Consider the following 12392-nt stretch of genomic DNA (forward strand, 5'->3'; position numbering starts at 1 on the left):
TTCCCAGACCAGGGAACGAACCCATGTCCCCTGCATTGGGAGTGGAGTTTTATCCACTGCGCCACCAGGGAAGTCCCCTAACCTACTTTCTACCTCTACAGATTTGCATATTCTGGGCATTTCATGTAATTGGAATCACACAATCTCTGGTCCTTGGTGACTGGCTTCTTTGACAGCATTTTAAAAATTCATACATGTTGTTACATGTCTCAGTACTTCGTTCCTTTTTATGGCTAATATTGCATTGTCTGAATATTCCACATTTATTTATTCATCAGGTTGATCGACATTTGGGTTGTTTCTACTTTTTGACTATTATGAATAATGCTGCTATAAACATTCGTGTATAAGTTTTCATGTAGACCTGTGTTGTCATTTCTCTTGGGCTTATACCTAGCAGTGGAATTGCTGAATCATATGGTAGCTCTTCATTTAGCTGTTTGAAGAATTGTCAGACTGTTTCCCAAAGCGGCTGCACCATTTTACATTCCCACCAGCACTGTGTGAGGGGTCTGATGACTTTTATGCTTCAGGAGTAATGTCTGCTTTCCCAAACAGGACTGCAAGTTCTTGGAGATCAAGAAATTGATTTATATATATTTTTTAATGTCCTCCATAGACTTCACGTGGTTATGGGCATTTTATTGTGCAATTGCTAGACACTTCACTTCTCTGGGCCTCAGTTTCCTCCTTTGTAAAATGGGAGTGATTATAATATTAATCTCTGAGGGTTGCTGTGAGCTTTAAATGAGAGGATACGTGGAAAATGTATAGGACAATGTATTCCACATAATAAGTCTTGAATAAATGTGGGTACTTTTTCCTTATTGGGACTAAATTATTGATTGAGTTTTTTCTTTAATAAGAGCTTTTAAAAGTATTTTGGCTAAGGCTGTTGGTATCTCAGACACTGGTTAAAAATTAAGCATATAGAGAAATGCTAGGATAGCAGAAACTTTGGATATGAGCATTTGTATCTGTACCTTCACATAATACCACACTCCTCACTGAATTTGAATAAGCAGAGTTAAGGGGAAAACATTTCTAGATCCTTCTGGCTTGCGAACTTGGACTGGCCAGAATAGCCATAGTTTACCTGTCATGTTCCTCAAGAATAGAGAGAGCTCTCTCCCCAGCAATCCCTGTGAAAGAGTCTCTGAGACTTTTGAACTGGGGGTTCTGAATCTTGGGGGGTGGGTGTCAGGAGAGTGGTGGCCCCAGGAGGGGGGTGTGGGAGGTTGAAGAGAGCTCCTGGGTGGGGTCACCTCACTCAGCCTTGAACAGAACTGCCCGTTTCACTCCCAGCAAGCACTGCTTAGCTGTGCCACTCAGGGGGTTCATTCATCCTGCGGGCATTTGCTGAATCATTAATTTATGCCAGATGCCAGAGACAGGGCAGGAGGGTGGGTACAGGGAGGGGGAGGGAGTCGTCATGTTTGAAGGTGAATGAATGAGGCTTAGTGTTCAAGGAACCGAATACAGTGGGTGACCTGTGGAGTCCTCAGCCAGTTGTTGCTACCTTAAAGACCAGCCTGGGCCACTCTCTCCTCTTCTGAGCTTGCTGAGTCTCTCTGTTCCTAGACTGTCCATCCTTGATCCTGGCTTGGGGACTTCGCACCTGCTCTTCCTATGCCTGGAGAACTCTCCCCCCAGATCTTCACTGGGTTGGTTCCTCCTCATCACCTCCCCAGAGGACCTTCTCCCATACCCCCGCCACATTCTAGTTCATTAATCTTTAAAATTTCCTTTGAGCACTTATCACTCTCCAGAATGATCTTATTTGTCTCCTGTGTGTATTGGCTGTCTCTCCCCTCCACATCAGGTATAGGCACCTTAAGGGCAGGAATCTTGTTTAGCTTGTTCATCGTGGTCTTTTCAGTGCCTGGAAGGATGTCTGGCACATAGCAGGTGTTCAATAAGTCATCATTGTTGAATGGAGAGGAACAAACGGGAGAACGGGAGACACATCACAAACTCCATGGAGGAGCAATAAGAAACCAATTAAAAATCACTGGGTTCTCCCTTATTAGGAAGGTCAGATACCTTTAAAATAGATGCCGATGGTGCTGGTGGTAGCCAACAGTGCTAAGTACCATTCTAAGACTGAACTAAGTGCTTTACGCACATTAAATCATTTAATCCTCACAGTAACTCTGTGAGGCATGTGTGGCCATCCCCATTTTATAGATGGGGAAAATGTGACACAGATTTAATTACTTGTCCAAAGTCACAGCTAGTAAGTGGAGGAGCAGGGATTTGAACCTTAACCATCTGGCTCCAAAACCCATCAGAGTTATTTTGCTTTACTTTGTCAAGGTGATCATTGCAATATAACAGAGAAACGCACACCCAGGTTCAAGTGCAGAGTCCAGTCCTTGCTGGTGTCTGAGAGACAGTATGTGTAGTGGGAAGAGCGTTTGGATGGGGATCCAGAGACCTATTTCTGCTCACTCTAGAGAGACCAGTCGGTGGCCTTTCCCACTCCAGATGGCTGTGTTTTCCAGGAGCATCTCAATCCGAAAATGAGGGACCTAGACTCTGGCCTTAGATGGTCTCTGAAGTTCTTTCCAATATAAGTGTTCTTAAATACCAAAGAAGTAGAATCATTGAAAGTTATTTTACTTCCCCAGGCCTCTGCCAAGGAGCCATGGGTTTATGTGTTTACAATCCCACGCTTGCCTGTGTGTGTGTGGAAAAGGATCTGGAAGGCTGCCCCCTAAACCCTGAGAGGTTGTTTCCCCTCAAGAGTGGGGGTAAGGAGGGAAATTTCACTTTGTAACTATACAGCTCTCTATTGTTAATTTTTCAACAAGAATGTGCTACTTCTATATTATTAAAAACATCATAAGGCAAAAAATTAAAGTGGTTTGTAGTTAGTTGCCGGTAGTTTCTGTGTACATGGGTCTTTCTAAGGCAAGGACCTTGAGAGTACTGGGAAGGCTTTTTTTCAAGTATTTGAACCATTTCCTCCTGTTTTGTGTAGCCTTTACTTATTCCACCTAGGGAGATGCATTTGTTTGTTAGCAAGGAGGATCTTCAGCCCAGAGCAAGACATTCAAAGAGGCTTGGTTGCCCTCCTCAGGTATCTGAATTGCTGTCAGGGAAAGAGGAACAGGCTTGCTGTTGCTTCAGAGCAGAATTACCAGCAGCGTGTAGAGTAGAATCGACAGGGCATGGAGTCCCAGCCCCGGATGCACCGGGAAACAGTGGAGCTGCCTTCCTAGAGTCTGGTTACTGTTGACATGTGAAAGTCCTCTTGGTTTGCATGTGTTTATTTTGTATCTGCCACCTTTCTAAAGGTTTTAATGTTTCTAATAGTTTTTCAGTCGATTCCCATGATTTCTGCAGGCAGATAACTCTGTATCCTTCTTACCAATATTATACCTCGTTTTCTTTTCTGGTCTAAGTGAATTCTCAGAACGATGTTAAGTAATAGCAACTTAAAAATACAGTCCTGTGTCTGTGTTGTGACATGAAATATCTTACTTTCTGGGGGCTCCGACTTGTGCTTCAGCATTAATGCATCTCTTCTTAGATAAACAGAGGTGACTCTCTGTCTCCTCAGAAGTGGTATAAGGGTTCCTCTGTTCAATTTTACATTTACATTTAAGATTTATATACATTGGTGCATCGGTGCCGTTATTCCAAAGAGTATTCACATGTTTATTGTGGGTCAGAGAAGTTTAGAAGTTTTTGGTTAAATACCCGTAGAGTTTGAGATCTAAATATTTTTGTGATTATTTTAAAACTGTATTTTAAATATGTATTTCTCTTTAATAGGATTTTTACATCATATTAAAAATCTTGATTGGTGGAAGTGATGTGTTGTAATTTTCTTATTTCCCTGTCTGTATGAATAACATATTTTTATAGTGACATCACAATGGGTGCCTTTTATTTAGTGCCTCGTATGTGCCAGACACCTTACCAGGCATATTGTCTCGTTAACCTTCACAACTGGTCATTAAAGTATTATAATTTTTATTTTGCAGATGAGAAAACTGAAGCCTAAAACGTTTTACACTTGCTCAAGGTCCACAGCTAACAAATGCCTGAACCTGGATTTTCCCTGGTCTATCTAACTTTAGTGCTTCCCTTGGCATTTTTTCTTAATCTTGAGGGTGGGAGTGACCTTTGCCTGAGTAACTAGCCTTATACCCTCACACAAATGGGGTTTATTTAAGAGGGTGCCTTTCAGAAGAACTGCCACTATTGAGCTGGAATAACTAGAAATTCCCTGTGCTGTGAAAGGGAATTTGAGTCAAAGAGGAAGGCAGTTGTGGCCTGAGTTCACACTCCCTTAAATCCCTCAGCAGAGCGGAGGCACTTCTCATTCTGGTGTCTGGGCACCAGACTCCTCCTGGTGCATGTGTCAGGGCAGCATGGAGCTCTGGGACTACAGAGCACAGGATACTGGAATCCCCTGTGGTTTTGAGGACTTTGGTGACGCTCCCACTTCTCCCAAGCTTCCAGCCCATCTAGTATTAGTTATGCTATTTCAGATGTTCTGGTATGCCATGGGCTTAGGTTCCCTGACATGTGTCACTGCCGAGGGCAGTCATGGGTGCCAGGGCGGTAAGGGCAGGGCTCCCCGGGGGGGCAGGGGGCGGGGGAGGGCTTTGCAGCTATCCCTAGAGCCTGCGCTTTGGGACTCCAGTTGGTATACTGGGTGCATCTGAAGGTGTCCCAGATAATCTGGACCACCTGCTGTGTTTCTCAAGACTTGGGAGGGACTTGTTGAGTTTGGGAGTTACCCAGGATGTGGTTGAGAAGGAATCTGCTTTCTTGCCTTTTGGCCATGAGGGAAGCAGAGTCCACCAGGGCTACAGTCCTCACGATTATAGAGAAGCTGAAGCTGCCCCATATACACAGGCTAGGTGGTGGTGGAGCGGACATTTTGGCTGTAGAAATACATGGCTTGGAATGCAGAAATAAGATCCTCTGGCTGCACCAGCTTCAGAAGGTTTTATTGTTTCTCTCCACACAAAGAGGACTTATAAGGGAGTTGAAATGTGATTGTCAGGGCTTATTTGTGAGGAAGTAGCCCAACCTACTTGATTCTTAATGCTAAAATGAGCTCTAATCCTTGTTTCCTTTTCGGTATTGGATTAGGAAAATGTAGGGCAGGATTAGAATTGGCTGACAACAATGCCCACAACAAATACAGGCCCTGAGAATTTTGGAACAGGAATCACTAGGCAGGAAGGCTTGAACCTGCAGCAGTATTCCCAGTCTTTAGGACTTGTGATCCTTGTTTTGATTTTCTGATTATATCTCTGTCTTCCCCTATCAAAAGGTGACTTGAATTTAAAGTCAGTGAATTTAAATTAATTGTGTGTAGTGGCAAAAAAAAATAAAAGGGAACATGTTCTTCCTCGGTAATACAAAAAAGACAGTGAAATATACCATTTTTCCACTGTCATGTTAGCAAACAAACCTCAAGGTATTATTTTATCAGTTAGTATGTTATTTTGGAGAGCCACTCAGAGTACTGATGGGGGTGTAAATTGTGTTTTTGGAAAATAATTCAGCAGAATTTACCAAGAGCCCAGCATATTTATACTCTTTACCTATTCATTCCATACCCAGAAAGCTCTCCTAACAGAATAATTTGCGCAAAGAAAAGCCCTGGGCACAAAGATGTTCACTGACACATTACTTTCAGAGCATTTTTCCTATTATAATACCTAATACATGCTCAATGTAAAAAGCTTGGGGGGACATAGGAAGGCACAAATTGGCACTTAAAAGATTGATCATAATCTTACCACACAAAAATAGCATTTTGATTAAAATTTTCTGCTTTTTCCTATGCATATATCCTTTTTTTTTAGTTTTATTTATTTATTTATTTATTTATTTTTGGCTGCGTTGGGTCTTCATTGCTGCGCAAGGGCTTTTCTCTAGTTGCGGCGAGCGGGGGCTACTCTTTGTTGCAGTGCATGGGCTTCTCATTGCGGTGGCTTCTCTTGTTGCAGAGCACAGGCCCTAGGCACATGGGCTTCAGTAGTTGTGGCACACGAGCTCAGTAGTTGTGGCTCACGGGCTCTAGAGCACAGGCTCAGTAGTTGTGGCACACGGGCTTAGTTGCTCCGTGGCATGTGGGATCTTCCCTGATCAGGGCTCGAACCTGTGTCCCCTGCATTGGCAGGCGGATTCTTAACCACTGCGCCACCAGGGAAGCCCTATCCTTTAAAAAATAGTTGTAGCATACCTTTTTCCCAGAGCCATGTATTTTGAATATTTTCTCCCTCTGTTGTATTCACCTGGGGAAACTCTAACCCTAGTTGAAACCAACTTTTCTTTCCTTTCTGGCGTACACCTGGACAATCAAACATTACTGGGGCAGAAAAAAGAAAATCACACAACTGAGCTGCCTGGTTTTACTTTGAATTTATGGTCACGGACCTCAAATTAGCCCTTAAAACTGTTGAGAAATGCTAAAACATCTCTGTAGGAAATCCCCTTTCGGGACTTCCCTGGTGATCCCTCGGTTAAGACACTGTGCTTCCACTGCAGGGAAGCAGGTTCGATCCCTGTATGTCAGGGAACTAAAAGGATATCCACTTTCCCAATCTTTGGGAAGATGTGTGATACCGTCTTTCTTCAAACCTTCCATATACAGCACCACTGTCCCTACTCTGAGTCAGTGACCTCGTTTCTAATGAGGAAGTCTCTCCCCTCTGCCACCACTCTTTCAGCCCACCATTGGTCCCCTGCCTCTCCCCACCGGGTGGACCTGGTGCCCTGCCTCCTATCCCAGGTCAGGCTCTCTTCCTGTGTCTCAGACCCCAGCCCCTTCCTCCTCCTCAGGGACCTCAGTCTTTGAATGATCTGTCCTCTCTCCTGCATCATCAATCTCCCCCTCTCTTTTGGTTTATCACCAACACCATTTTTTTAAAATGCTGTAATTGGGAATCCCCCAGTGGTCCAGTGGTTAGGACTCCATGCTCTCACTGCCAGGGCCCCAGGTTGGATCCCTGGTTGGGGAACAAAGATCCCACAAGCCGCACAGCACGGCCAAAAAAAAAAAAAAATAGTCTAATTTCTCACATCTTAAAAAAACAAAGGACTTCCCTGGTGGCACAGTGGTTAAGAATCCGCCTGCCAATGCAGGGGACACGGGTTCAGGCCCTGGTCCGGGAAGATCCCACATGCCTTGTAGCAACTAAGCCCGTGCACCACAACTACTGAGCCTGCGCTCTGGAGCCCGCGAGCCACAACTACTGAAGCCCACGTGCCTAGAGCCTGTGCTCTGCAACAAGAGAAGCCACCGCAATGAGAAGCCCACGCACCGCAACGAAGAGTAGCCCCCGCTCGCCACAACTAGAGAAAGTCCGCGTGCGGCAACGAAGACCCAACACAGCCAAAAATAAATAAATAAAAAATAAATAAATTTTTTAAAAAAGAATTGGTATTAAGTAAAAATAACTGAAGAAAAGCTTTCATTTCAAAAAAAAAAAAGAAAAACCCTTCCTTGATTTCACATTCTCTGTCTACCCTGTCTAGCTTTCATACTTTCTCTGCTACCTTATAGGAAAACCTCTTGAAAAAGTTGTCTAGATAGTCTGTCTTCCTCATCACCCATTTTAAACTGGCTTCATCCTTATTGTTTCACAAGAATGCTTGTCAATAAAGACCATGTTTCCATCCCATCTTACTGGTCCTACAAGCATTTGGGATTTTCTCCAACCTTACCTCTATGTGGTAATAATGCCCAGATTTTAAACTGTAGCTAAAGGTCAGTCTTTCAGGCTCCAGCTACCCTCCCTGTATCTCCCCTCAGACGTCTCTTAGCCACCTCAATCTTTAATCAAAAAAGGATTTTCGGTATTCTCCTACAGATCAGTTCTTTCCTCCCTCTAAATCTTTCGTGTCTCTACATCAATTTCTTTGTTTAAGCCAAAAAGCTAGGAGTTACCTGTTTCCTTTCTTTACTTTTCCCCCACACCCAATTCAGCAGCTAGCTCTGTTGGCTATACGTCCAAATAGATATCCAATTCACCCTCTTCTCACCATGTCCACTGCCACCAGCCATGGATGGGCCCTTGAGAAGGCGTCCTGACTGTACTCCTGCTTCAGTTCTTGCCCCCCTCCAATCTCATCTCTACAGCACATCAGATGACGTCCCTACCCTCGGTGGCTTTCCAGTGCCCTTCAGATAAAATCATCCTCCCATCAAGGTCCCCTGTGATCTGGCCTCCAGCCTCAGCTTCTACCAGCTTCAGTTCCAAGAAGCTGTCAGGCTCTTTTTCCTTTTTCCACCTCGAGCCTTTGTGCCTCCCCATGCTCCTTTCCCAGCCTTTGAATGGCTGGCATATTCCTCAGAGAGGCCGTGCCTGAGCCCGCCCTCCTTTTTTTTTGTCCACCACATGGGGGATCTTAGTTCCCCAACCAGGGATCGAACCTGCGCCCCCTGCAGTGGAAGTGTGGAGTCCTAACAACTGGACTGCCAGGGAAGTCCTGTTTTTTTTTTTTTTTCTTTCCTGTTTTTTTGTTTGTTTTTTGCTTTCTGGGTTTTTTTCATCTTTTTTTCTTCTGATCCCCTCTTAAAGGTAGCTCTCCACACTGGGTATTTTCCTTTCTACCACGGCCCTTATTTATTTACCTTAGAGCATTTGTGAGAAGCCGTGATTGCCCTTTTGTTTTGTCTGCTTCCGTCAGTAGAGTGTAAGCTCCGAGGGAGCAGTGCCATGTCTGCTGTTGTTCATCCCTGGTGCTGGGTCCAGTGACTGGCAAACAGTGGTATTGAGTGAATGAGTGGGTATTTTCCATATCATTATTTCTAATGGGTACATAGTATCCATTGCACAAATGTAACCTAATTGACTTAACCACTGCCTTATTATTTAATATATACGTTCCCAGTTTTTCACTACACTGAAACATGGGAAATAATCTAAATGGCTATTGGGAAAATTGTTGACTAAACTAGGGACTATTATGCAGGCATTTAAGATCCTAGGAAACATTTTTATTAACATGGAGAAATGAGTTTTCTTAATGAAAAAAAGCATAATACGAAATTATATATACAACATGATCTTAGCTATGTAAAAGTTCATGGGAAAAGCGAGTAGGAAATAAAATGTTAATTATGCATTTTGGGTTGGCAGGATTACAAATGATTTTTCTTTTTGATTTTTTTCAAGTATACAAGTAATACATGGTATTTTCTTCTTTATGCTTTTCTGTGTTTTCCAAGTTTACTGCAATGAGTGTGTATTTTTTTATAATCAGGTAAGAAGCTCTTAAAAATTTTAGAACACTTTGATGACACATCAGATTATTGTAGCTAGTCAAAAGCAGAGTCAGGAACCATCGTGCTCTGGAGAATGACCTACAATGTTTGAAGCACACTTGCTAATGACAGCTCTTAGCCTTGAGTCCTTCCAGGCCTGTGGATGATCTGGGTTTAGAAAGAGTAGCAGAGCGCTGTTTCCTGTGAATCCTCCGTGACCGGGTAGACTTGTGTGTGGTGTGACATTATAGAAACTGTGGCTTAACAAAAGTGTTGTTTTGGGGTGAGAGCATCCCACAGATGTGCTCAGGGTTGGAAAGATATCACAACTGCTCTTCACATCTGTTTTTGGAGCTTGACGGGAGCTCACGTGCCCTGGGGTATTGTCATAGCATTTTACCCACTTAAGTCAGTGGTTCTCAAACCCCAGACCCTTTTGGGAATTCGAGGTCAAAACTATCTTCATAATAAGACTAAGATGTTATCTGCCTTCTCACTCTTATTCTGTCACAAACGTACAGTGAAGTTTTCCAGATGCTATATGATTCACAGCAGGTTATTTAAGAAGCAGAACCCAGCTGTCTTCTACGAAGCCAGACATTAAGGAGAGTTGCAAAGATGTAAAACAATGCCAATATTCTCACTAAAATTGTTTTATTATGGAAAATATAAATAGCATTTTGGGAATTCCCTGGTGGTCCAGTGGTTAGGACTCAGCACTTTCACTGCCATGGCCCAGGTTCAATCCCTGGTCAGGGAGCTGAGATCCCAAAAGTTGCACAACGCAGCCAAAAAACCAAAAATATAAATAGCATTTTTTTTTTTTTTTTTTTAGTTTTATTGGACAGAGCCTGTGAGGATGTTCAACACAGTCTAGCTTTTATTTATTTTATTTATTTATTTTTTTGGCTGTGTTGGGTCTTCGCTTCTGTGCGAGGGCTTTCTCCAGTTGTGGCGAGTGGGGGCCACTCTTCATCGCGGTGCGCGGACCTCTCACTATCGCGGCCTCTCTTGTTGCGGAGCACAGGCTCCAGACGCGCAGGCTCAGTAATTGTGGCTCACGGGCCTAGTTGCTCCGCGGCATGTGGGATCTTCCCAGACCAGGGCTCGAACCCGTGTCCCCTGCATTGGCAGGCAGATTCTCAACCACTGCGCCACCAGGGAAGCCCATAAATAGCATTTTAATGAAGTGCAACTATGTTATAGAATGGGTTTATTATTACTGTAATTGAATTAACACATATTTTAAAAATTTCTCAGTTTAACTTCTAATACAGGAAATGTCAGTACATATTTGCCCACATACACAAGCACTCTTTGGGGTCCTCGATATTTAAGAGTATAAAGGAGTCCTGAGACTACAAAGTTTGAGAACTACTGAATTAAGGAAGCAGGAAGAGAACTGTCTTTATGGTGGATTGATTATGGCTCACTAGACAGATTGGTTCAATTGCATGACTCAGGAGAACCTAAGCCTGTGGAGGGAAAATGACCTCGTCTAATAGGCAGGGGTTGGAAGTCCTTGAAATTACATTAGATTTTTTCTTCCACCTCCCCCCTCCTTCCCTCTCTCCTTTCCTCCCTCTCCCCTTCCCTTCCTCCTTCTGTCCTTCCTTCCTTTTTCTCTCCTTTTTTAGAGATCATGCATGATGTGATAAAGAAGGTAAAGAAGAAGGGAGAGTGGAAGGTAAGTAGAAAAGCACAATTAATGACCTTAAAGGTGAGTTCATGGGGAAAAACAAGAATGGAGTAGAGTTGGGGAGAGGCATGTAGGCGGGGAATGAGGACCTTTGCTGTGCCCAGAGGATACCCAAAGCTTCTGGACTAGAGAAAGGTAGTCTGCCGTGCCTCTCATTTTATACGATCCTGGTTAGGAAATGTCTTGGTCATAAAGCTTATCTTTAAGATCACCTGGTGAGGCATTCTAGAAGTGGAACTCTTTTATTCAAACAAGATCTTACCTGAATAAAGCAGAAGGTGGAATTATTCTGCTTGCTATGGGAGACAAGAGGGGACCCTTCTTGCCCCTCTGGTGGCCCTAAAGCGTGTCCGTGGAGCCCACACAGCAGTCCGAAAAGCCCTCATCTGACCTATCCCGTCTGCCCGTAGCTACATAAGACAAAACAACTAAGCTTGTTTATTCATTTAACATTGAGAGCAGTGCTGGAAACTGTCATGTACCTGAAACAAGTATTTAAGTCAGTCTAATTGATTATGGCCTCGCTTCCGGGAGTGGGTGATGCAAGTCGGAAACGTGCTGTCCTCCATCCAGGAAGTCTGTGTTTGAAGGACCATCTGGTTGTCTGGGGCCGGGCATTACAGTGACCAGGAGAGCACACCATCTTACTTGAACTTCCCTGTGTGTTGTTGAAGGGCTTATGCCAACCATTCTTGCTCCCGAGTTTTCCTGTAGTGAAGTTCACCCGGCCTGGGAACAGCAGAGCTGATTGGTACCAGGAGGCTTTTGAAGTCTCACCCTGGCCTCGTGAGATTACATTTTAGCCAAAGCATCCATCCTCATACCCAGAGCGGGAGGCCAGCTGGTGGGAACTCTTTATGCCTGCCTTTCTCTCTTACCCTTCCCATCAGTAATGGACCTGTGGACATGTGAATTTTAAACTAACCTTGAGGAAGCTGCCTCATAAAATGAAAACTGATTGGCCCTCGTGCTACAGCAAGATGCTTTCGGGCCCACATTTTTCCAGCACCTGTTGCCTGGGTTTCTATCTTTGAAGAAGGATAGGAGAAATAGCTTTGTTTTAGCTTCCTCTCTCCACTCTGGGCCGAATGGAGATAGGAAAGGTTGGCTGAAGAATTGCAGGTATGAAGCTTTTAGACCAGGACGGCACGTTCTTATTCTTCCCATCTGAACTGAGATAGAGTTCGCTCCCGGGATGACACGTGTGCTGGTCCATCCTGATGATGTCTGCAACAAAGTCCTCTCCTTCCACCCCATAAATGTGGCACTAGTGTTCATTCTCCCATTAAGAAAAAGTTTACGCCCTGAAAAAATACCCTCTAATATGGATTTCTCTGAGTGTGGATGCTGTAGATGAATTTTTTTCTTTTTCTTTTCTTTCTTTCTTTCTTTTTTTTTTTTTGTTGCATTTTTATGAGTATTTTCTTTGTCATGGAAAAAACTTTAATTTTT

General features: G+C 43.7%; 1 protein-coding gene across 2 annotated transcripts in view; it reads left to right on the forward strand.

Annotated features, from left to right (window-relative positions):
- STXBP1 (syntaxin binding protein 1) overlaps nt 1-12392 on the forward strand; it is a 70432-nt gene that overhangs the window by 23496 nt on the left and 34544 nt on the right. For both annotated transcript variants that reach the window (XM_057548754.1, XM_057548756.1), the window contains exon 2: nt 10879-10928. In XM_057548754.1, coding sequence (XP_057404737.1) covers nt 10879-10928 — 50 coding nt within the window. The remainder of the gene's footprint in view (nt 1-10878; nt 10929-12392) is intronic.

The sequence above is a fragment of the Balaenoptera acutorostrata genome, chromosome 6 (assembly GCF_949987535.1).
Source record: "Balaenoptera acutorostrata chromosome 6, mBalAcu1.1, whole genome shotgun sequence".
Lineage (NCBI taxonomy): Eukaryota > Metazoa > Chordata > Mammalia > Artiodactyla > Balaenopteridae > Balaenoptera > Balaenoptera acutorostrata.